Source organism: Microcaecilia unicolor, chromosome 14 (assembly GCF_901765095.1).
Source record: "Microcaecilia unicolor chromosome 14, aMicUni1.1, whole genome shotgun sequence".
Lineage (NCBI taxonomy): Eukaryota > Metazoa > Chordata > Amphibia > Gymnophiona > Siphonopidae > Microcaecilia > Microcaecilia unicolor.
Window position 1 is genome coordinate 35,040,208 of NC_044044.1, and position 26,427 is coordinate 35,066,634.

Genomic DNA, 26,427 nt, shown 5'->3' on the forward strand with positions numbered 1-26,427 from the left:
GAATCCTAAAGAGTGACAAGATTCCATGTAGAACCCCAAAGAATAGCAAGATTCTGGAATCCTAAAGAGTGACAAGATTCCATGCAGAATCTCAAAGAGTAGCAACATTCCATGTAGAACCCCAAAGAATAGCAAGATTCTGGAATCCCAAAGAGCGACAAGATTCCATGTAGAACCCCAAAGAATAGCAAGATTCTGGAATCCTAAAGAGTGACAAGATTCCATGTAGAACCTCAAAGAATAGCAAGATTCTGGAATCCTAAAGAGTGACAAGATTCCATGCAGAATCTCATAGTAGCAACATTCCATGCTACCAATCCAGGGCCAAGCAGTGACTTCCCCACGTCTGTCTCAATAGCAGACTATGGACTTTTCCTCCAGGAACTTGTCCAAACATTAAAAAAAACCCAGATATGCTAACCACTGTTACCACATCCTCCAGCAGCGAATTCTAGAGCTAAACAAATTTGCAGCCCTGTAGTCAGCAGGATTTGAACGTGCGCAGGGAGATCTGAATTGATTTCAAGTTAATTGCCTTAACTACTCGGCCATGACTACCAGCCCTAACTGGTTAATTTCCTAGCAGTTAAAGACTGGTCTGCTGTCTGGTGGACCTATTTAACCAGTAAACCCAGCACTGAATATTAGCACTATAACTGGCTATATTGAGCAATTATAGCAGGTTAGCTGCTATGTGCTAAGCGTGAATATCTCCAGTTGAATAGTAGTGATTAGCCAGCTAAACGCTATTTAACTGGCTGAATATCGGGGGGGGGGGGGGGGGGGAGGGGGTATGATTATACAGAAGAGCAGAGTTGGGACAGGTCCTCACCCTCACTCACTGAAAGTAATACACGTAGAGGGGTGTATCTATATTGTACAATATGTCCTACCAGTTCTTGTGGTCCCAGATGATGCTCTGCTAAATGTTCTACAAACAAGAAGGGGTTTGAACTCCCTAAATTTTGTCTTCTCCCTTGTCCAGGGCATCAAGCTCTAGGACAGCAAGAGAAGGATAAATACGCCCCAACATTTCCAGTTTCCACCTGAGAGAGTGATGCGCCCCAGAAGTCCTCAGAAGATCCTGCTTTCCTTCACATCATTTTCACTGCGTTGATGTTAGTGTAGGGTGAGTCTCCTCTGCTGGGGGCTGCAGCAGTCGTCATGCCTTTTCTCCTCACTATATAGGAAACGAGGTCAGACCCATGTAGTCCTCTTCCACTGACATGTGCATCTCTTTCCCATCTTCCTGCCGAGGTGACACAAGGCGCAATTCCCCTGCTCTTGGCATGGACATTGGAGGCTCTGGAGAGCTGAGGGGGCTGCAAACGAGGAGCTCAGGAGTTTTGCTGTCCATCCCATTGTAGACATAAACGTTTCCATTGAATGTCATACTGCGACCGTTCATTTGTAAGCCACTGTTAGATCCTGAGAAAGCGGAGGAGAACATAGAAAGGAAGGATTAAAACATTGCAGGGTTTTTGTTTTTTTTGCAGCATTGGCCATGCTCCTTTCTCTCTTACCTGCAGTGACTCGCTGACCCTGCCAGTCTCTTACACATCTCTGCTCCTCTGGAGCTGTCTCTGGTAGGTCCTTGCTGTGCTCTGCTTCCCTGTAGCCCTGTGGTTCTGACTGGGTGACTTTCCTTTGGGGGAATGTGCTCCTCAGCAGAGTTTCTTCCTCCTGGATTGGGACATGCATGGTGGAAGGATCTAAAGTTTTCAGATTGTCTTGAAGGAGTGGATTCTTTGGGGAGTTTGGTGATGGGGGATCAGTTAAAGTCTCTTGCACCAGCTGTAAAGGAAGGACGCAAACGATTGAAGACTTATCTCTTTGAGAAAATTTATTGCAAGGATCAAAACACATGAAGTCCAAACACACTAATAGAAATGCATCAATACACTCTCTTCTGAATTCTCTTACCCCATATTTTCACAACACTTAAAACTCCACCCACAGATAAAAATGTTATACCCTATGTTCTCTTACTATTGTTCTATCGCCCTATCTTTTCCCCATTGTAACATTCCAGGGTTTCTACGCCCCAAACGATTTTGACTTGACTTTTGTCTTCCCATAACTCCTCATAATGTAACCCATAATTGTACTGTAACACATTGTACTTCCATCATTCACTATGTATTGTAAGCCACACTGAACCCGCAAATAGGTGGGAAAATGTGGGATACAAATGCAATAAATAAATAAAAATAAATACTTCAACCTCTGACCAGAAGACACTGATCTTCACGGTTTAGAATTACAGAGAAGCAAAGAACTGGCTGCCTAGTGGTAACTTTCTACACTCATTATGTCACATTCAGAAATGCTCTTCCTCTCTGTTCTTCTAGTCTTACCTGAGGCTTCTCATCCATCAGGGTTTCTGTTCAAAAGTAAAGAAAATATTGAATCACAAGTTGTAAAACTAATTAAATAAATACAAATAGATAAAGGGGAGCGGAAGGTGCAGGCTGTAAGAAGAGCTATAGAGAAGGAAGGAGTCCTGGGTGAAGGGGAGATAGAGAGGAGGGGGAGACATGGTAGCTGTGGATGGATATGTAGAGGAGGGGAGGAGTGCTGGGTGAAGGGGAGATAGAGAGGAGGGGAGACATGGTAGCTGTGGATGGATGTGTAGAGGAGGGGAGGAGTCCTGGGTGAGGGGAGATAGAGAGGAGGGGGAGACATGGTAGTTGTGGATGGATGTGTAGAGGAGGGGAGGAGTCCTGGGTGAAGGGGAGATAGAGAGGAGGGGGAGACATGGTAGCTGTGGATGGATATGTAGAGGAGGTAAGGAGTGCTGGGTGAAGGGGAGATAGAGAGGAGGGGAGACATGGTAGCTGTGGATGGATATGTAGAGGAGGTAAGGAGTGCTGGGTGAAGGGGAGATAGAGAGGAGGGGGAGACATGGTAGCTGTGGATGGATATGTAGAGGAGGGAAGGAGTCCTGGGTGAAGGGGAGATAGAGAGGAGGAGAGACATGGTAGCTGTGGATGGATGTGTAGAGGAGGGGAGGAGTGCTGGGTGAAGGGAGATAGAGAGGAGGGGGAGACATGGTAGCTGTGGATGGATATGTAGAGGAGGGGAGGAGTGCTGGGTGAAGGGGAGATAGAGAGGAGGGGAGACATGGTAGCTGTGGATGGATGTGTAGAGGAGGGGAGGAGTCCTGGGTGAAGGGGAGATAGAGAGGAGGGGGAGACATGGTAGTTGTGGATGGATGTGTAGAGGAGGGGAGGAGTGCTGGGTGAAGGGGAGATAGAGAGGAGGGGAGACATGGTAGCTGTGGATGGATATGTAGAGGAGGGGAGGAGTGCTGGGTGAAGGGGAGATAGAGAGGAGGGGAGACATGGTAGCTGTGGATGGATGTGTAGAGGAGGGGAGGAGTCCTGGGTGAAGGGGAGATAGAGAGGAGGGGGAGACATGGTAGTTGTGGATGGATGTGTAGAGGAGGGAGGAGTCCTGGGTGAAGGGGAGATAGAGAGGAGGGGGAGACATGGTAGCTGTGGATGGATATGTAGAGGAGGGAAGGAGTCCTGGGTGAAGGGGAGATAGAGAGGAGGGGGAGACATGGTAGTTGTGGATGGAAGTGTAGAGGAGGGGAGGAGTGCTGGGTGAAGGGGAGATAGAGAGGAGGGGGAGACATGTTAGCTGTGGATGGATATGTAGAGGAGGGGAGGAGTCCTGGGTGAAGGGGAGATAGAGAGGAGGGGGAGACATGGTAGCTGTGGATGGATGTGTAGAGGAGGGGAGGAGTCCTGGGTGAAGGGGAGATAGAGAGGAGGGGGAGACATGGTAGTTGTGGATGGATGTGTAGAGGAGGGGAGGAGTCCTGGGTGAAGGGGAGATAGAGAGGAGGGGGAGACATGGTAGCTGTGGATGGATATGTAGAGGAGGTAAGGAGTGCTGGGTGAAGGGAGATAGAGAGGAGGGGAGACATGGTAGCTGTGGATGGATATGTAGAGGAGGTAAGGAGTGCTGGGTGAAGGGGAGATAGAGAGGAGGGGGAGACATGGTAGCTGTGGATGGATATGTAGAGGAGGGAAGGAGTCCTGGGTGAAGGGGAGATAGAGAGGAGGGGAGACATGGTAGCTGTGGATGGATGTGTAGAGGAGGGGAGGAGTGCTGGGTGAAGGGGAGATAGAGAGGAGGGGGAGACATGGTAGCTGTGGATGGATATGTAGAGGAGGGAGGAGTGCTGGGTGAAGGGGAGATAGAGAGGAGGGGAGACATGGTAGCTGTGGATGGATGTGTAGAGGAGGGGAGGAGTCCTGGGTGAAGGGGAGATAGAGAGGAGGGGGAGACATGGTAGTTGTGGATGGATGTGTAGAGGAGGGGAGGAGTCCTGGGTGAAGGGGAGATAGAGAGGAGGGGGAGACATGGTAGCTGTGGATGGATATGTAGAGGAGGTAAGGAGTGCTGGGTGAAGGGGAGATAGAGAGGAGGGGAGACATGGTAGCTGTGGATGGATATGTAGAGGAGGGGAGGAGTGCTGGGTGAAGGGGAGATAGAGAGGAGGGGAGACATGGTAGCTGTGGATGGATGTGTAGAGGAGGGGAGGAGTCCTGGGTGAAGGGGAGATAGAGAGGAGGGGGAGACATGGTAGTTGTGGATGGATGTGTAGAGGAGGGGAGGAGTCCTGGGTGAAGGGGAGATAGAGAGGAGGGGGAGACATGGTAGCTGTGGATGGATATGTAGAGGAGGGAAGGAGTCCTGGGTGAAGGGGAGATAGAGAGGAGGGGGAGACATGGTAGTTGTGGATGGAAGTGTAGAGGAGGGGAGGAGTGCTGGGTGAAGGGGAGATAGAGAGGAGGGGGAGACATGTTAGCTGTGGATGGATATGTAGAGGAGGGGAGGAGTCCTGGGTGAAGGGGAGATAGAGAGGAGGGAGATGTTGGCTCTGTGGACTTTAGGGAATGGTGAAGTGTTGATGGTGGAGGGAGTTGAGAGTGATGGTGGAGAAGGTGCTCTGGTTGTTTAGGGGGAACTTGAAGGGATGGTAGAGGAGCTTTGGGAGAGATGGAAGGAACATTGGTGAAGTACCCGCTGTGAGGGAGGGAAGTGGTGGGGAACCTCCAGTCCTTGAAGGCTGCACAATGGTTAGGTTTTTAGGATATCCATAATGAATATGAATGAGACTGATTTGCATACTATTGAGGCACTGAGTATTCAAATCTATTTCATGCTTATTTGTTAAAACTCAGTGTGCAGCCCTTGAGAACTAGAATTTCCTCAGGGTTACTGCAGTGAATGATGGAGAACAGCTGGTTGTAGATGGAGGGAGGCAGCTAAAGGGGATGGTGGAGGGAGGGATGGTCTTTGGAGGTGAGGGAATGCTTACTCAGCTTTCTGTGCAGGATCCTTCTCTGGGAACAAATGATGATGATGATGGAGAAGAGGAGAGCTGCCAGGAAGCTGATGGTAATGAGAAGAAGCCTGTAATCTGGGAGAGAGAGATTTTTAATGTCCTAATCATTTAAAACAAGGGGCTCTTTATATTCAGAGCTACAGCACCAACTTATCCTTCTCTGTTCACCCCCTCCCTGGTGCAAACCCAGAGAGCCCAAGTGAGGATTCAACAGCAGCTTAACTGTCCCAACCCCCATATCCCACTCCCGGACATCATTGAACCCCATTCACCCAACCTCCTACAGTCTGTATGAGCCAAGGTGAGCTGCAAGCTGTAGGCAAGGTGGTGGGGGTAGTAAAGCTAAATAAAGTGCCAATATAATTACTCCCCCCCCAAACTGGAGCTGCCAACTGACTCCAGAGACGATCATTAGGATTCATCCAGTCTTGTTTTTATGAGGAAATCAGTTGGCAACCATAAGCTCTATTAAATCATTCAAACTGGAACCTGGAAAAGAAGTATATCCGGATCACCAGGCGGACATGGGGTACTCATTAAACTAAAGTCTGGGGGATGAGGATAGGGGTGGTTGATTGGGGGAGTTGGCAGGATGTTCCCAGGAGCAATTTTAGGTCGGGGTGGGCTATAAGAGTCCAAGTCCTCTCTGACTTGGCAGGCTTCGGGAGTGAAGTTTCATATTCTAATGACTGTGAAGTCTATATCGCAACCCGAGGAAGGACGGGATTTAACTAGGGGATGGGGGAGGATCTTGGTTATATACTTGGGGATACTCAAATATTCATTTATTTGATTTCTACTCATCTGTATACCTGGACAGTTTTAAGAGTTGGAGGTGATGTAGATGTGAATCGTTTGTTTACTTCTTTCAAAAAGTACTAGTACGAGGGGGCATGCGATGAAGCTACAAAGTAGTAAATTTAATATGAATTGGAGGAAATGTTTCTTAACTCAATGTGTAATTAAACATCCCAGAGAATGTGGTAAAGGTGGTTAGCTAAGCGGGGTTTAAAAAAAGGTTTGGACAGCTTCTTAAAGGAAAAGTCCATAGACCATTATTAAAATGATTTAATAAGGTATTAATCCGCAAACGAACATTTGGTGGGAGGCGGGGCGGGTGGTTGGGGGGAGGGGATAGTGCTGGGCAGACTTACACGGTCTGTGCCCTGAAAAAGACAGGTACAAATCAAGGTAAGGTATACACATGAGTTTATCTTGTTGGGCAGACTGGATGGACCGTGCAGGTCTTTTTCTGCCGTCATCTACTATGTTACTATGACTTGGGGAAAATCCACTGCTTATTTCTGAGATAAGCAGCATAAAATGTATTGAACTTTTTCGGGATCTTGTCAGGTATTTGTGACCTGGATTGGCCACTGATGGAAATAGGATGCTGAGCTTGACGGACCTTTGGTTTGTCCCAGTGTGGCAATACTTATTTACTTATGTGATTTTGATTGATTTGTGTATTCATTAGTTTTGTTCTTAGAGCTGCTTTTGTGATTCCTAATTTGTATGTTTTCTCTTTGACCACCAATAAAAATTGTTTGAAAGTTAAACTAAAGTCTGGCAAATGAGCAACCCAGCAGCTGCTTAAATGGATGCACTCAGAACATGAATTAAGCAGTCTGGAAAGGGGCTGCCAGCTAGTGACTGGGTGACTTTTATAGTTTGATCCAGGCATTAAAGTTTCTACCCCCTGTGTCAGCTGGGGCTGAAGATACTCATGCTTTCTAATGGGCGGGAGAGACATGCTAGCTGTGGATGAATGTGTAGAGGAGGGGAAGAGTAGGGTGGGGGCTAAAGCATGAACTGGGCAAGTCCTCAGAGTTTAGGATTGCATAGTTCTGTCTGAAGATTGTCATTGCAATGAACAGGGAAGATGTGCTGGGGACAGATGGGAGGGGGGGGGGGGTTATAAAAGAGGGGGGAAATTCCCATGGAGATGTGAATTAAAGATGATAGTCTCATATCTCAACCTGGCTTCCAACTGAAAACCAGAATAACTAAGAAGCAGAGGAAAGTGTCAGGAAAACAAGCAGAGCAGAGGAGTAGCTTGGTGGTTAGTGCAGTGTGCTGAGAATCCAGGGTTCAAATCCCACTGTTGTTCCTTGTGACATTGGGCAACTCATTTAGCCCTCTATTGCTTCAGGAGGTACAAACTTAGATTGTAAAGTGGAGGAGTAGCCTAGTGGTTAGTGCAGTGGACTTTGATCCTGGGGAACTGAGTTCGATTCCCACTGCAGCTCCTTGTGACTCTGGGCAAGTCACTTAACCCTCCATTGCCCCTGGTACAAAATAAGTACCTGAATATATGTAAACCGCTTTTAATGTAGTTGCAAAAACCTCAGAAAGGCGGTATATCAAGTCCCATTTCCCTTTCCCCCTTTCCCTTATGACATCACAATATCAGAAGTGAGCCAAGTATCGGGCAATCAAGCCATTGTGACATCACTGATGAGGTTGGCTCTTATTGGTGGAATGAGTGGAGGAGTAGCCTAGTGGTTAGTGCAGTGGACTTTGATCCTGGGGAACTGAGTTCGATTCCCACTGTAGCTCCTTGTCACTCTGGGCAAGTCACTTAATCCTCCATTGCCCTAGGTACAAAATAAGTACCTGTATATATGTAAACCGCTTTGAATGTAGTTCAAAATACCACAGAAATGCGGTGTATCAAGTCCCATTTCCCTTTCAAGGACAGGGGAAATACCTGTAGGACCTGAATGTAACTTGCCTAGAACTACTTGTGAAAAAGTGTGAGCCAAATAAACCAATAAAAGGTAATGGAAGGCAAGAACTCACAAAAACCTAGGAGGAGGGAACCTAGTGCTATAAGGGAAAAAAAAGATAAGCCAGGGTTCAAATCCCACTGTCATTCCTTGGGCAACTCACTTTACTCTTTCATCTGAAGTACAAACTTTAGACTGTAAGTACCAAGTACAGGGAAAGAGCTCAGCTCAGGCACCTGAATGTAACTCACTTTGAGCTTTGCATTTACGAGGCACATATCAAATTTAAAGCTGTCCATCTATCCATTCCACTGTACACGGACAGGTCACCACCTGATAAAGATATACTGACCCAACACATTGTCAGACAGCTTGATTACACCAGTCTACCCCCCTAACCCAAACCATCATAGGGGGATCTGTGTCAAATTGTTCTGTACTGACCTAAAGCAAACTAATACTTAAATTCCCAAGAAGCAGCAAAAGTCTGCACATGTCAGAACTGGTTCCTCCGAAACCACTGCTGACCTCATCTTTACTTTATAGAGACTGATTAACAGATATAAAATAAACACCTTTCTGGTAGAGTATTTGCATGTTTTATTGACTTTACAAAAGTTTCTGATTCTATCAACGTTGACCTACTGTAGGGTGAGTTTCAAATGCCACTGGAATGTAAAGTTGTGGTAGAACTATCCTATCCCTACAGAAAGGACAGGTCAGGATAATTGGTAACCCTGCTTTAAGAATGCTAAGATCTGGGATGGATCCAAAATGGCTGCCACATTGCAGAATACTTCCATGGTACCTGGAATCAGGGAAAGGGGAGGGGGAATTTTGATATACCAGCTTTCTGTGATTATACTCGAAGTAGTTTACATATTATATACAGGTACTTATTTTGTACCTTGGGGCAATGGAGGGTTAAGTGACTTGCCCAGAGTCACAAGGAGGAGCAGTGGGAATCAAACCCTCTTCCCCAGCTTCTCAGTCTGCTGCACTAGCCACTAGGCTACTCCTTCACTCTCCTTTTACCTCTCTGGAATTTTTCATTCTTCTTGGTATGGGCAAGCACAGGGGTAAGCTGTTGTGTCTGCAAAAATCTTTGGTTGTCCCCATGATGGGCCCTATTGATTCAATTATGGTCCATGGAGGAGGAACACAGTCTGGTCCAAGCAATGTCCTGCTTGGAGCACTCAAGGAGGAGGAGACAGCTGTGCTGGGAGTGAACCAACCCTTGGTCCAGACCAAAGAATTCGGCCTTTGCCTGAGATCCCAGATCACTGTCTGCCAGAGTCAGGTGGATGTCCTGAAGCAGGAAGGGTGGTGGGGCAGATCTTCCAGAGCAAGTGGTGGTGACCTGATTGCTGTTAACATCCAGTGCACTGGTTTTGGCTTTGGAGGAGAGTGTAAAACCCTGACAGGAGAGCGGCCCTGTTACTGGCCAAAGGGCTGAAGGCAGCTTGGAGATAAGAGATATTGAAAACACTCTTGTACATTTGTCAGGGACATTAACAACCAAACCTGCTGAAATGACTTTAAAAACAATCTGGTTTGCAATTTCAGACTTGGTGAAACTGTTCATCCAGCTGTGAATACTTTGTCTTCTCAAACAAATGATCTTGAAAATAAGGTATTATAAACCATAAAAGATGTGGGAAATAGCTCAAATCCCAAAAAGTTAGATGGCTATAATAAAGGATGAGAGTGGAGTTAGAAACTGTGGAAAATTCTTTATGAAGTGTTGGTTGGTTGAGGTTGGTTAATTTTCCCTCAGGGAGATGGTGAAAGACTTATTGTGTTCAATTCTTATCTATTACGGAAAGCCTTATTATCTCTTCAAATAAGCAGTGTGAATTCATTGGACTCACCTTAAGAAGAAATGTGACCTAAGTTATGACGCTGCTGTTTACTCTGGATGGGATTATTTACATAAATGCTACTTTCAAGAACAGAATGAAACTAGAGGTGTTAAAGTCTACGTTTTTTTCTGATTAATCTAGACATTCCCAGAGATGACAAAAGTCAATTTATTCTGTTGCATCTTGGTGTCCTGGATTTCATTCAGTTTCTTTGACTCGTCAGTTTTGAATAGGCCATCTTCCACTCCCCATTTCTGGCACCTGTATCTCTCACAAATTTTCCTCTGTGAAGGTGGAGGATAATGTATATAATAATACATTTCCAATTCCATGGAAACTCGAGATAAAGTGTAGCCTCCAGCTGGAGGGACTCTGAAGACCGAAGCAAAGAATTTGTTTAATCTCTCTGCTATGGCTTTGCTCCTTTTACCCCTTGGTCATCTAGTGGTCCAACTGATTCTTTTGCCGGCTTTTTGCTTTTAATACACCTAAAAAAGTTTTTACTATGTATTTTTGCCTCCAGTGCAATCTTTTTTTCAAAGTCCCTCTTTGCCTTCCTTATCAGCGATTTGCATTTGACTTGCCATTCCTTATGCTTTTTCTTATTATTTTCAGTCAGATCCTTCTTCCATTTTCTGAAGGATTTTCTTTTTGCTCTAATAGCTTCCTTTACCTCACTTTTTAACCATGCCAGCTGTTGCTTGGCCTTCCTTCCTCCTTTTTTAATACATGGACTATAACTGGCCTGGACTTCCAGGATGGTGTTTTTGAACAGCATCCATGCCTGATGTAAATTTTTGACCTTCACAGCTGCTCTTCTAAGATTTCTTTTCACTGTTCTTGTCATTTTATCATAGTCTCCTTTCTGAAAGTTAAATGCTAACGTATTGGATTTCCTGTGTGTACTTACTCCACAGCCAAAATCAAATCTGATCATATTATGATCACTCTTATCAAGCGGATGGTAACACACTCCTATCACTATCCTTTTCCACTTTACACATGGAATTTCAATCCATAGGGATTCCAAGATGTGTTTTCTGTCCTGCAGAATTTTCAGTCTATTTGATTCAAGGTCCTTAACATACAATGCTACCCCTTCACCAATTTGATCCACCCTATCACTACGATATAATTTGTACCCTGGTGTGACAGTGTCCCACTGATTATCCTCCGTCCACCAGGTCTCAGAGATGCCTATTATATCTAATTTTTCATTTACTGCAATATATTCTAATTGTCCTATCTTATTCCTTAGGTTTATGGAATTTGCATATAGATATTTCAAACTATTTTTGTTGTTCCTATTTACATTTTGCTCAGCAGTTGACAGTATTAATTTGCAATCTTTTGTCTGATTTTTATTTAAAGACACCTGGTCTTCTATGGTCTCTATTGCAACCTCGGTATCGGGATACCCTGTCTTCCCTGTTTTGGTGATATCTTTGAAAGATACCTTGTTCCGAACCATGCACTGTTGAAGGACTGTCGGCCTTCCCCCCAGTTTCTAGTTTAAAAGCTGCTCTATCTCCTTTTTAAATGCCGATGCCAGCAGTCTGGTCCCACCCTGGTTAAGGTGGAGCTCATCATTCCAGAATAGCCCCCCCCCCTTTCACCAGAATGTTGTCCAGTTCCTTACAAATCTAAAACCCTCCTCCCTGCACCATTGCCTCATCCACGCATTGAGACCCCGAAGCTCTGCCTGTCTCTTGGGCCCTGCGCGTGGAACTGTTATATCTCATGTTGTGAACGTCCTCCAGGGGACCCACCGTTTTGCAGTTCTTGTTGTCAACAGCAGCAACAGGCTTTCCTTATAATCTCTTGGCAAAATCACATTCAAAGATATTGAACAGAATCAGTCCCAGGACCAATCCTTAAGGCACTGCGCACTACTCACCTTTCTTTCCGCTGAGCGAATTCCATTTACCACCTCCCTCTGTCATCTATTACTCAGCCAATTTTTAATCCTGTCCACCTTAGACTCCATCCCAGCCAATTTTTAATCCTGTCCACCTTAGACTCCATCCCAGGCCGCTCAGTTTCTTTACTGGGTTCCTGGGACAGTATCAAAAGCCAAATCCACAAACTACATCTAGTGCACATCCTCTATTTAGCTGCCCAATCAAAGACAGCAGATTAATTTGCCATGATCTTCCTTTGGTCAAGCCATGTTACCTTGGATCCTATAATCCACTGGATTGTAGAAGGTTCACTATTCCTTTCTTCAGTTCCATCTCCGTCACTTTTCCCACCTCTTCTCTGTTACTAGTTTTGTGAAGAGAACCCACAGCTAACCTTCTCCTGTCCTGTGGAACCAGTCCCATGGATCTAGTAAGTTCATTGTTCAGCAGACCTGCCAGAACCTCTCAGAGCTCCTGCAGTATTCTGGGTTGTATCTCATCCGGCTTCATGGCTTTGTCTACCTTTAGTTTTGCAAGTTCTAAATAAATGCTCTCTTCTACTTCTTCTTCTTCCATGAATGCCTGGGAAGTGCACTTGTTTTTCTCCTTTCTATATTTTAGAATTTGATTTCACTGTTAATTATAATATATTTTTTCTCATGTTATTGTAGTTACATAAGAGCATAAGAATAGCCATACTAGGCAGTGGCGTTCTTCCGGGGCAGAGAAGAAGCATGGAACAACGGAGGACAGGCGCGCGCGGCACCCCCCTCCCCAGCGGCGTGCACCCGGGGGGGTTCCTTCGTGGGGGGTGTCCTTTTGCGGGGGGGGCCCACGCTGCACCCGGGGGGCGGGGCGCATCGGCGATCCGCCCCGGGTGTCAGCCCCCCCTAGGAACGCCACTGATACTAGGTCAGACCAATGGTCCATCTAGCTCAGTATCCTGCTTCCAGCAGTGGCCAATCCAGGTCAGAAGCCCAATTAGCAGCAACTTTCCATGCTACCAATCCCAGGGCAAGCAGTGGCTTCCCCCATGTCCATCTCAATAACAGACTATGGACTTTTCCTCCAGAAACTTGTCCAAATCTGCCATTACCAATTTGTTTTAAAAGTATTTCCATGTAATTTCATTTGTACTTTTTGAAAGAGTGAAAAATTGTTTCACTTTTACCCATTTTACACCACTCAGGATTTTATAGACCTCAATCATATCCCCTCCCCTCAGCCGTCTCTTTTCCAAGCTGAAGAGCCCTAACCTCTTTAGCCTTTCCTCAAATGGTCTTGCAGTTAATTCATGGGGTATCCCTCTTAAATTCAGGCTATTATTTGAGAGGATATATCAATGGAAGGAAAAACACAAAACAGAGAGGTGGATTAAAAGGGATTACTTCACTAGGGACTCCCCTTTTCTTTCTCCTAATCCTTACCTGGTTCCTTCCTGGGAACTGGAACACACTTTGAGTCAGAACTAGCTGATCCAGGGATGTGAATCTCGAGACCAGCTGTGCACCTGTAGGGAGAGAAAAACAAATTAAGATCACAAAATCTGACTGCCACCAAAATGAGAAGACAGAGGGAGAAGCTGAGGGCTCTGCACTGCACCAGTGACCAGACACTGCATGAAGAGAGGGTGAGAATGAGGAGCCATGGCCTGCACACTGCACCAGACACTGCACCGAAGAAAGAGAGGGAAGAAAGCTGGTATCTACACATTAATGAATCTAACACTCGAAGTGGACATAACATAACTCTTCTCCTTTCCTGTTCCATAATGTGTCTGTCACACATTATCTCTACCATATTATCACTATGTACTTGTCATACCGGAACTGGCGATCGCCAGCACGGTGCTATGTAAGCCACATTGAGCCTGCAAATAGTAGGTGGGAAAATGTGGGATGCAATAAATAAATAAATTATAACAGGCACTGAAAGAGAAGAAGAAACTAAGGCTTGTTTACTGCACCAGATACTGCACAGAGGAGACGGGGAACGAAGAGCTAAGGCCTGTGCAATAATCCAGATGACGCACTGAAGAGAGAGAGGAGGTAAAGAGCCCAGGCCTACACTCGGAGGATGAGAATGAGGTGTCGTAGACTGTGCATTGCACCAGGCACTGCAATAAAGCAAGATAGAGAATGGGGAAGCAAGGTTGGAGCAATACTATAGACACTACACTGATGGAAAAAGTAAAAAGGCAGGCCTACACACTGAGCTACACACTGCACGGTTGGGAGGGAGGAGTCAGGGCCTGTGCACTGAGCTAGGCACGGACGGAAGGGAGGAGTCAGTGCCTGTGCACTCAGCTAGGCACTGCACGGATGGGAGGGAGGAGTTAGGGCCTGTGCACTGAGCTAGACACTGCATGGAAGAGAGGGAGGAGTCAGGACCTGTGTAGTGAGCTAGACACTGCACGGACGGGAGGGAGGAGTCAGGGCCTGTGCACTGAGCTAGACACTGCATGGAAGAGAAGGAGGAGTCAAGGCCTGTGCACTGAGCTAGACACTGCATGGAAGAGAAGGAGGAGTCAGGGCCTGTGCACTGAGCTAGACACTGCATGGAAGAGAAGGAGGAGTCAAGGCCTGTGCACTGAGCTAGACACTGCACGGATGGGAGGGAGGAGTTAGGGCCTGTGCACTGAGCTAGACACTGCATGGAAGAGAGGGAGGAGTCAGGGCCTGTGTAGTGAGCTAGGCACTGCACGGATGGGAGGGAGGAGTTAGGGCCTGTGCACTGAGCTAGACACTGCATGGAAGAGAGGGAGGAGTCAGGACCTGTGTAGTGAGCTAGACATTGTACGGGAGGGAGGAGTCAGGGCCTGTGCACTGAGCTAGGCACTGCACAGATGGGAGGGAGGAGTTAGGGCCTGTGCACTGAGCTAGACACTGCATGGAAGAGAGGGAGGAGTCAGGGCCTGTGTAGTGAGCTAGGCACTGCACGGATGGGAGGGAGGAGTTAGGGCCTGTGCACTGAGCTAGACACTGCATGGAAGAGAGGGAGGAGTCAGGGCCTGTGTAGTGAGCTAGGCACTGCACGGATGGGAGGGAGGAGTTAGGGCCTGTGCACTGAGCTAGACACTGCATGGAAGAGAGGGAGGAGTCAGGACCTGTGTAGTGAGCTAGACACTGTACGGGAGGGAGGAGTCAGGGCCTGTGCACTGAGCTAGACACTGCATGGAAGAGAGGGAGGAGTCAGGGCCTGTGCACTGAGCTAGACACTGCACAGACAGGAGGGAGAAGTCAGGACCTGTGCACTGAGCTAGACACTGCATGGAAGAGAGGGAGGAGTCAGGGCCTGTGCACTGAGCTAGACACTGCATGGAAGAGAGGGAGGAGTCAGGGCCTGTGCTCTTGCATTAGACAAGAAAGAGAATGAGAGTGAAGAGGCAAAGCCTGTGCACTGCAGTGGACACTACACTGATCACACTGCACCATTTATTGGACTGAGAGTTACGGTTAATGCATTTTCTACAGGCCGAACATTGGTTACCAGTTAATTGAAGTACAACATATAAGATACTGGTTTTGGAGCATAAAAACCCTCATCCAGGTTCCCCTCAATTTCTGTCCCAGTATTTGATTCCCTACACTCCTTTGTGGACTCTTTAGTCCATTCAGAAAGCTCAGCTGGTCATTCTGTCTTTCCAAGTTTCTTTGGTCGTTTTTCATAATTCTATGTTTAACGCGGTTGGACTATTGCTTTGGAACTAGCTTCCAATCCAATTACGTCTTTAGTTTTTGCTCACTTTTAAGAAGTCCCTTAAAACTTGCCTTTTCCAGGAAACCTTTACTTTTACTTCTTAATAGGCTTTAGGGCCTGTTTGGTCTGTGTGGTTGGGATTACGTGCCAAGGTTTGGAGACATGACGGTTGGATTTTCCTTTATAATAATTGAGTTCTTTCCTAACATTGTGTTACGGTTTTTGTTTTTTGTACTCCACTTTGATGGATGTTCCTTAAACGGATAATCAAATAAAGTGAACCTTGAAATATACTTTCGTTCTGTGCTACAATCAAAGCAGTTTATAAATTATATGCAGGTACTTTCTCTGTCCCTAGTGGGCTCACGGTCTAACTTTTCTACCTGAGGTAATGGAGGGTTAAGTGACTTGCCCAGGCTCACAAAGAGCCACAGTGGGTTTGGAACCCGGGTCCCCTGATTTGCAGCCTACTGCACTAACCATTAGGCTCCTCCACTCATGAGAGCTGAGGCCTGCTCACTGCAGCAGCCTCTTTTCCATATCTCTCCAGCCTTAACAGGACAGGGTACAGTAGCTACTGGGAAATGCTCTGGCGTATGAGCAGTTTGGCATACGCCTCCTTCGTGACTCTGGAGAACTCACTTGGTGTGGGGCTGACAGGCTGACTCAAGTGAAGACTCATTCTGATAGAAGCCAGGTCGACAGGGCATACAGACGGTGTCAGAAATGCCGTTTCCTGTGAGAAGAGAGAGAAAAAGAAGAAATATGTGATTAATATTATATGCATCAACTTTCATGTGGTGCCTACAGGGCTTCTCAGCCATCCTGGATGGTTTCTCTTTGGTCAAGCAGCAGATAGGCTGGTGGCAGAGGTACAAAATCAGTGTGGGAGGGAACAGATCTTCCACAGAGTTCCAGAAACAGAATTCAATGTTAAGATGCTGTGCCCCTCTCTGCCCCCTGCTCATGCATGGGCTTCTTGTGACCAAAGAAATGTGCCTCGAGTAATTAAATTCCCTTCTCCAAAGCAAACTTCCTGTAACTAAGGTTTCCCAATCAAGGGGTGGGGTCATTGCAGTGTGTACCATAGCCCATGTACACACATGGCCGGGAAGGGGCTGTAGGGAGTGGTAGTTAAAGGACAGGAGCCTGGAATTGCTAGGGGGGGGGCTAGAAGGGAGGGAGGTCATATTGAGAGTTTAACAAAGATAAGTATGAAAAATGAAGCCATTGGAGGGGCAGAGGTCCTGGGTTGTAACATGGCCATGGAGGGAGGAGATGGGAAAGGTTCTGCAGATTAGGGAAAAGAGAAGTTGGAAAAGCTAAGAAAACTCTAGAAGGTTGCCAGAATACAAGGTCCATGTGCTGTGGAAGGAAGGGGCCATGAGGGAATAGTGAAAGGGGACATAGGATGAGGGTCTCTTCCCATGTTTATTTCTTGGGTACATTTTCCCTGCCCTGTGCTTCTCAGTTTCATGCCCACTGACTGCTTAGTGCAACTACCAACAACTGCAAGTCAAGCCCACTGTCAGGCCAGAAAATAACCCCAGAGGGAAGCTGGTAGTTGCCCTGTTTGTCCAACTCCTTGTGACAGACTCAGATGGAAGAAACAAGAGACAGAGGCAGGAAGTGTGATTTTCCGTTATAAAAAATTGATAACCCTAATGGGCTTTTGAACTGGGGAGGGCTCAGCTGGGGGTGGGGCAGTGAGTGTGGGTTGAAGCTGTAGTACTGGGGAGGGCTCAGCTGGGGGTGGGGCAGTGAGTGTGGGTTGAAGCTGTATTATTGGAGAGGGCTCAGCTCGAGGGCAGTGAATGTGTACATAAGTAATGCCATACTGGGAAAAGACCAAAGGTCCATCGAGCCCAGCATCCTGTCCCCGACAGTGGCCAATCCAGGTCAAGGGCACCTAGCAAGCTATCCAAACGTACAAACATTTTATACATGTTATTCCCGGAATTGTGGATTTTTTCCAAGTACATTTAGTAGCGGTCTATGGACTTCTCCTTTAGGAAACCGTCCAACCCCTTTTTAAAGTCTGCCAAGCTAACCGCCTTCACCACGTTCTCTGGCAACGAATTCCAGAGCTTAATTATGCGTTGGGTGAAGAAATATTTTCTCCGATTTGTTTTAAATTTACTACACTGTAGTTTCATTGCATGCCCCCTAGTCCTAGTATTTTTGGAAAGCGTGAACAGACACTTCACATCCACCTGTTCCACTCCACTCATTATTTTATATACCTCTATCATGTCTCCCCTCAGCCGTCTCTTCTCCAAGCTGAAAAGCCCTAGCCTCCTTAGTCTTTCTTCATAGAGAAGTCATCCCGTCCCCGCTATCATTTTCGTCGCCCTTCGCTGCACCTTTCCAGTTCTACTATATCTTTCTTGAAATGTGGCGACCAGAATTGAACACAATACTCAAGGTGCGGTCGCACCATGGAGCGATACAACGGCATTATAACATCCTCATACCTGTTTTCCATACCTTTTCTAATAATACACAACATTCTATTCGCTTTCCATGGAAACTTGGAGGGATCAGCTTTGGGGTAATGAGTGTGGGATCTTTGAATCTGGGGAGGGTCAGCTGTAGTACTAGGGAGGACTTGGTGCAGAAGAGCCATTTATCTGGGTCCCTGAGGTTCCCATACTGGGGAGTCTACAAAGTAGGATATGTAAAAGCTAGATATCTATAGCACTGAGGAAAGTTTTCTGGAGCAGTTGTAAGTTCTGACCTGGAATGGAAACTTCTGTCCCGGGTGGGCATTCAGAGTCCGATTCACAGTGGGTGCATTCGTCTTGTGTGTCTGCAGTGATGCAGTGTGTTCCTTTCACACATCTGCACTTGGTCTTGTGTGTGAGATTGCAAGGTAGAGCCACTTCGAAGCCTAGAACTGTGGAGGAAGAGAAAAGTCAAACACAGTTCAGAAATCATCCAAGCTGCCCATAGCAAGGACTTAGGGCAATGTTTGTGCCTGACCTCTAACTCAGTGTCTTTGACCTCAGGGGAGTTTCTTTATCTGTTTTCTCACTGACTCCCATGAGGAGCAGGGGATGAAAATGTCTCTAAAGGGTTAGTTTTGTCTATACCATGACAGGAGCGAACCTGGTTCTTAAGCTGGGTTATGTTGGCGATCTCAGTTTTTACACTAGTCTCCTTGGATTTATCAACAGCCTGTGACCTGGTCAATCCTTGCTGCTCCATAGACTTTGCTGACCTTTCTTGGTTCAGCTCCTAGTATTAGGAAGTTCATGGTCCATTCATCTGATAAATCCTCCTGTCCTCGGGGTTCCATTCTGGGCTTAACCCCCTTTCTCGCATTACTTGCACTCTTGGTTCAGTCCCTTGACTTTACATTTTTCATCTATGCGCATGACATCCAGGTCCTTGCCCTACCCCCACCCCTCTCATGGACACCCCTATGGCCACCAGGACACAATTGTTGATTGGCTGCCTGTGAATGAACTGAAAGTAAAACACAATTTCTTGTCTAGACATCCACTACTTCCCATCCAATCTGCATCAAAGGAACCAGTCTTTGGTTTAAGGAGTCCGTGAAAATACTCTAGTTTGTATTCCATGAGAGACTTACATTCAAAAACCAGATTTAGAAACATAGAAACATTCTAACACAATCTCCAACTGCTATTTTTTAAAGACAAATTTGGTCTCTCGGATCATTCCTTGAGCCCTCCTCTTTTCCTACCCTTCTAACATTACTAGTCTCTAGACTACGTTATTGTAATTCTTTATGGCAGGGTTTGCCTACATAAAGTTATTAGGGCTACTCTAGCCTGAGGAAATCTGATCATATTACTCCATGTGGAGGAGTGGCTTAGTGGTTAGGGTGGTGGACTTTGGTCCTGGGGAACTGAGGAACTGAGTTGGATTCCCACTTCAGGCACAGGCAGCTCCTTCTGACTCTGGGCAAGTCACTTAACCCTCCATTGCCCCATGTAAGCTGCTTTGAGCCTGCCATGAGTGGGAAAGCGCAGGGTACAAATGTAACAAAAAAACAAAAGTCTTCCTGTGCCTTACAGAATCCCTTTCAAGATAATAAGTCTCCCACCAGACCTTTTACACCAGTCTGTCCCTTATCATCCTCAGGGAAATCTCTGCTCTTCCCAACCAAATCCTCTGACTGTCCCCTCCTAGCATCAGGTTCCTCTGGACTGTACTAGACACCTGCTCTCAGATTTTGCTACTGACTTGAAGTATTACCAAAACAGTATGAAATATCTTTAAGGGACCATTTTAGTCTCTGTGTGTGACTTTGGGGTACTTATTTTATTTTTCCATATTGCAGTTGCAGTCCTGAACTTTGTCAATGACCCTTTGTGTGTGACTGAAGGAGTCACTTTATTTCTCTTCACCTCACCAATAATCCCTGGACCTATGATTGACTCCCTGACTGAGCTCAAGGGAATCATTATTTCCCAGTTCCTTCCCCAGAGGTTAGTAGTTTATATATACTCACCAGATTCACACTTTGGACAGAGAAAGCACTTTGGCAAGTAATTCCAGGTTTCAGTGACCATATTATTTGAGCACTGGAGACAGGTTGTATCCCTCCCAGGAATGCAGGTCTCACTGGCAAAGTATCCTGGGTGGAGAGAGAGATTCTCAAAACATATAAATGCACCATGCCACCTTTCTTCCTTCCCTCAGACTCTGCCACTGTCCTTCCTTATCTTTTCCATCTAAACTCTCCTTTCCTCCCTTGTACCTTGCCTCTTCTGACCTATCCTCCTCACCTCACCTCTCACTCTCCTCACCCAACCCTGCCTCTCACACACACCCTGTCACTCTCCTGATGCCTACATTTATTTATTTGTTACATTTGTACCCTCCCCCCCCCCCCCCCCCCCCGCTTTCCCACTCATGGCAGGCTCAATGCGGCTTACACGGGGCAATGGATCCAGTGCTTCTCCCTCCCTCCCTCCCACTAGCCCGCCACCTTCCTTGTCCTGTCTTCTGCTTCTCTCTCTCCCTCCCAGACACATTACCTGCCCTCCCTTTCACCTCTCTCTCCCTCCCAGACACACTACCTGCCCTCCCTTTCTCTCCCTCCCTTTCACCTCTCTCTCCCTCCCAGACACAATACCTGCCCTCCCTTTCTCCTCTCTCTCCCTCCAAGACACACTACCTGCCCTCCCTTTCACCTCTCTCTCCCTCCCAGACACACTACCTGCCCTCCCTTTCACCTCTCTCTCCCTCCCAGACACACTACCTGCCCTCCCTTTCACCTCTCTCTCCCTCCCAGACACACTACCTGCCCTCCCTTTCACCTCTCTCTCCCTCCCAGACACACTACCTGCCCTCCCTTTCACCTCTCTCTCCCTCCCAGACACACTACCTGCCCTCCCTTTCTCTCCCTCCCTTTCACCTCTCTCTCCCTCCCAGACACAATACCTGCCCTCCCTTTCTCCTCTCTCTCCCTCCAAGACACACTACTGCCCTCCCTTTCACCTCTCTCTCCCTCCCAGACACACTACCTGTCCTCCCTTTCTCTCCCTCCCTTTCACCTCTCTCTCCCTCCCAGACACAATACCTGCCCTCCCTTTCTCCTCTCTCTCCCTCCCAGACACATTACCTGCCCTCCCTTTCACCTCTCTCTCCCTCCCAGACACACTACCTGCCCTCCCTTTCTCTCCCTCCCTTTCACCTCTCTCTCCCTCCCAGACACAATACCTGCCCTCCCTTTCTCCTCTCTCTCCCTCCAAGACACACTACTGCCCTCCCTTTCACCTCTCTCTCCCTCCCAGACACACTACCTGTCCTCCCTTTCTCTCCCTCCCTTTCACCTCTCTCTCCCTCCAAGACACACTACCTGCCCTCCCTTTCTCCTCTCTCTCCCTCCCAGACACATTACCTGCCCTCCCTTTCACCTCTCTCTCCCTCCCAGACACACTACCTGCCCTCCCTTTCTCTCCCTCCCTTTCACCTCTCTCTCCCTCCCAGACACAATACCTGCCCTCCCTTTCTCCTCTCTCTCCCTCCAAGACACACTACCTGCCCTCCCTTTCACCCTCTCTCTCCCTCCCAGACACACTACCTGCCCTCCCTTTCTCCTCTCTCTCCCTCCCAGACACATTACCTGCCCTCCCTTTCACCTCTCTCTCCCTCCCAGACACACTACCTGCCCTCCCTTTCACCTCTCTTTCCCTCCCAGACACTCTACCTGCCCTCCCTTTCTCCTCTCTCTCCCCCTCCCAGACACACTACCTGCCCTCCCCTTCTCCTCTCTCTCCCTCCCAGACACACTACCTGCCCTCCCTTTCTCTCCCTCCCTTTCACCTCTCTCTCCCTCCCAGACACAATACCTGCCCTCCCTTTCTCCTCTCTCTCCCTCCAAGACACACTACCTGCCCTCCCTTTCACCTCTCTCTCCCTCCCAGACACACTACCTGTCCTCCCTTTCTCTCCCTCCCTTTCACCTCTCTCTCTCTCCCAGACACAATACTTGCCCTCCCTTTCTCCTCTCTCTCCCTCCAAGACACACTACCTGCCCTCCCTTTCACCTCTCTCTCCCTCCCAGACACACTACCTGTCCTCCTTTTCTCTCCCTCCCTCTCACCTCTCTCTCCCTCCCAGACACAATACTTGCCCTCCCTTTCTCCTCTCTCTCCCTCCAAGACACACTACCTGCCCTCCCTTTCACCTCTCTCTCCCTCCCAGACACACTACCTGCCCTCCCTTTCTCCTCTCTCTCCCTCCCAGACACATTACCTGCCCTCCCTTTCACCTCTCTCTCCCTCCCAGACACACTACCTGCCCTCCCTTTCACCTCTCTTTCCCTCCCAGACACTCTACCTGCCCTCCCTTTCTCCTCTCTCTCCCCCTCCCAGACACACTACCTGCCCTCCCCTTCTCCTCTCTCTCCCTCCCAGACACACTACCTGCCCTCCCTTTCTCCTCTCTCTCCCTCCCTCCCAGACACATTACCTGCCCTCCCTTTCACCTCTCTCTCCCTCCCAGACACACTACCTGCCCTCCCTTTCACCTCTCTTTCCCTCCCAGACACTCTACCTGCCCTCCCTTTCTCCTCTCTCTCCCCCCTCTCCCCCTCCCAGACACACTACCTGCCCTCCCTTTCTCCTCTCTCTCCCCCTCCCAGACACAATACCTGCCCTCCCTTTCACCTCTCTCTCCCTCCCAGACACAATACCTGCCCTCCCTTTCACCTCTCTCTCCCTCCCAGACACAATACCTGCCCTCCCTTTCACCTCTCTCTCCCTCCAAGACACACTACCTGCCCTCCCTTTCTCCTTTCTCTCCCTCCCAGACACACTACCTGCCCTCCCTTTCTCCTCTCTCTCCCTCCAAGACACATTACCTGCCCTCCCTTTCACCTCTCTCTCCCTCCCAGACACACTACCTGCCCTCCCTTTCTCTCCCTCCCTTTCACCTCTCTCTCCCTCCCAGACACAATACCTGCCCTCCCTTTCACCTCTCTTTCCCTCCCAGACACACTACCTGCCCTCCCTTTCTCCTCTCTCTCCCTCCCATGCACCTTACTACTTCCTGCAGTCTCTTCTCCCTCCCGCATCTTCTTGTTCTGCTGCACTCTCCTCTCGTCCATGCAGTCTGCTACTGGCCTCCCGCTCATTTCCCTCCGTTCCCTATCATTTGTCCTTCCTCGTAGCTCTTCTGTCCTACAGATTCCAGAATACATCTCTTTAGGAGGAACATGTGGCCTTTACCTGGGGGGCAGCGAGAACAGCACAATCCATTCTTTTTCAAGTAATACTTAGTTGCATTTGGACACTCGTCTTGATCCTTAACCTTGTATGGGGACAACTAAAAGAGAAAGAAAGAAAGACTATAAATATGGTGTGTTATGGGAACATTTTAAAATCATCCACAGTATACCCAGGCTTAGTAAATAGGATTAGACAGCTCTCTGTGTGTTATATACCAATGATCCATTACTCAGAATTAGACAGCTCTCTGTGTATATGATTAAGTTTGCATATTATACCCAAGATCCATGGTTAGGATGGTGGACTTTGGTCCTGGGGAACTGAGGAACTGAGTTGGATTCCCACTTCAGGCACAGGTAGCTCCTTGCGACTCTGGGCAAGTCACTTAACCCTCCATTGCCCCATGTAAGCCGCATTGAGCCTGCCAGGAGTGGGAAAGCGTGGGGTACAACTGTAACAAAAATAAAAATTAAATCGTAGGATGTGATTCCCGCCAGTGTGCCATCTCAGGAGTAACCCCCAGGCTCTGGAATTTACTCCCAGAGGGGTTATGTGTAACTTGAGACTACCTCTACTTCAGGAAGCATGTGAAACCCTGGCTCTTCTCAAGCCTTTAATACTTAGGGTGACTGACTATACACTCATTCTGCACCTGGACTAGCTTACTACACACACTGTAACTTAAACCAAGTCCTTTATATCGTGATTAACTATACAAAAAAGTTGCCTTTAGTTTAGTCACCCATTTATCCCAACTGACTCTGTACCACCCATCTTGTCCCCATCTATATGTCTGCATTTGGCCCCTCAGCTATAGGGTAAGTTATATTATAGAAAAGCATTAGTATCGTAGGTATGTTATTTGAATGGTCCAGTGTGTCCTCATTAGATATTATGCTTACATCATATTGTATCTCAGGTATGTGAATTTCAGTACATAAATAATGCCATACTGGGAAAAGACCAAAGGTCCATCGAGCCCAGCATCCTGTCCCCGACAGCAGCCAATCCAGGTCAAGGGCACCTGGCAAGCTTCCCAAACGTACAAACATTTTATACATGTTATTCCCGAAATTGTGGATTTTTCCCAAGTCCATTTAGTAGCGGTCTATGGACTTGACCTTTAGGAAACCGTCCAACCCCTTTTTAAACTCTGCCAAGCCAACTGCCTTCACTACGTTTTCCGGTAAAGAATTCGAGTTTAATTATGCGTTGGGTGAAGAAAACTTCTGTCCTATTTGTTTTTAATGTACTACACTAGTTTCATCGCATGCCCCCTAGTCCTAGTATTTTTGGAAAGCGTGAACAGACCCTTCACATCCACCTGTTCCACTCCACTCATTATTTTATATACCTCTATCATGTCTCCCCTCAGCCGTCTCTTCTCCAAGCTGTATAGCCCTAGCCTCCTTAGTCTTTCTTCATAGGGAAGTCGTCCCATCCCCGCTATCATTTTCGTCGCCCTTCGCTGTACTGTTGAATGTGTATATTTTGGATCCTGTTCCATGGCAGTCCTATTAGGTTTGAATTTGCTATTTTCAAGTTTTTCTCTACTTGTACATTTTACTATTGTTATGCTGTTAACAAAATTGTAATTTGTCTGTTAAACTGTACCTACTGTACACCGCCTTGGGTGAATCTCTTCATAAAGGTGGTTAATAAATCCCAATAAATAAGTAAAATCAGACCGCTCTGTGTGTATTATATACCCAGTATCCATTACACAGAAATAAACTGCTCTGTGTGAATATTTATAGCCAAGCTCTATTAGAAAGAGGGTTCTGTGTTTATGTATATCCAGGGTCCCTTAGAGACAGACAGCTCTGTGTGTGTCAAAATATAAGAACAGCCATACTGGATCAGACCCATGGTTTGTCTAGTCTCCCTTACAGACGGACAGCTGTCTCCATTAGAATTAGAAAATAGCATGCTTGTGTAACATGCTTAGGGTCCATTAGAGGAACCAAAGCCCCATAGCAGCAGATCCAGGATACTGAAAACTCAGTGCCACCAAAGTGACATAGTAACATAGTAGATGACGGCAGAAAAAGACCTGCACGGTCCATCTAGTCTGCCCAACAAGATAAATTCATATGTGCTACTTTTTGTGTATCTGACATTTTCAGGGCACAGACCGTATAAGTCTGCCCAGCACTATCTCTGCCTCTCCCAGCCAACCAGTGCATAAAGAACGTGAATCCTTGGGCTATTGAGATCTAGTTGCAGATTTTGTGCTCTGTCCACCGTTTTACCTGAGCAGGTGCAGTGGGTAAGAAGTCCCAGAGAATAGCCAATAGCAGCCAGGTTCCTTGGAGGAGGAAGGCCTGAGTTGCAGTCATCTCACCAAATCTGGTCCCCCTTGTCTGTGTTGTAGAGGTGGAAGTGCACCGAGGATAATTCTTTAGCAGTTCTAGTTGACAGAATGCATTGCCCCCTGCCCTGACTCCCCGGCCTGTGGCTAGCCAGGGTTTACCCCACTTTTCTGGACATCTCCAAACACACCGAGCCGGAAACTGCTGCTTCTGGAAGTGAAACTGCAGGAGCCTAGGGCTCTGAGAGGAACAGGGAGGGCTGGATAACAGGCAGAGGCTGACGGGAGGCGATTTCACAATCACTGCCAGGAACTGACAGAGAGAGAGAGAACAGCCTTGGGCTTTGCTGAGAGGCAGACAGCCTTCCCCTCCTGTCAGAAGAACTCATGCAGCCCTGGGCCTTCCTGTCCTTAAAAACAGCCAACAGTCTCCTTCCCCTCAGACAGACACATACAACTCAATGCTAGACAGGCAGTGTTCTCCCAACCCTCTTCTCAGAGAGATGCAGCCTGTGCTTTCCTCCTCTGAGAGACTGCCTGAGCTCCTTCCCCTCAAGCAGCCAGTGACAATCCTGAGAAACAACCTGCCCAATCCCTCCACTCCTCTCGGAAAGGCATCTTGGACAGAGAGACTGACTTTGTCCCTTCTTTTGCTGTGCTAATGAAATGTGTGATTTTCATGTTATACATAGTCCAAATCCAAGCTCAGGGTGAGGTACAAAGAAAGCGAGATGACAAGACATTGGGGGGGGGGGGGGGGGGAGGAGGAAAGCCAGAGGTGGAATTAAAGATGCTGAGAGCCAATGCGTGGAAAGTGATGACGGAAGATCAGAAATGTTGAACAAATATTTCTGTTC

The 26,427-nt window shown here is 47.4% G+C and overlaps 1 protein-coding gene across 1 annotated transcript; it reads right to left on the bottom strand.

Annotated features, from left to right (window-relative positions):
• Positions 1-372: 372 nt before the first annotated feature.
• LOC115458276 (tumor necrosis factor receptor superfamily member 3-like) lies at positions 373-25,836 on the bottom strand. The gene is made up of 10 exons (XM_030188139.1): positions 25,512-25,836; positions 23,260-23,356; positions 20,034-20,159; positions 18,291-18,449; positions 16,196-16,289; positions 13,282-13,364; positions 5,336-5,437; positions 2,358-2,383; positions 1,524-1,794; positions 373-1,428 (listed from the first exon to the last, which is right to left on the bottom strand). Exons 1-10 carry the CDS (start codon positions 25,596-25,598, stop codon positions 1,181-1,183), a joined length of 1,293 nt encoding a protein of 430 aa, XP_030043999.1. The 5' UTR covers positions 25,599-25,836; the 3' UTR covers positions 373-1,180.
• Positions 25,837-26,427: the final 591 nt, after the last annotated feature.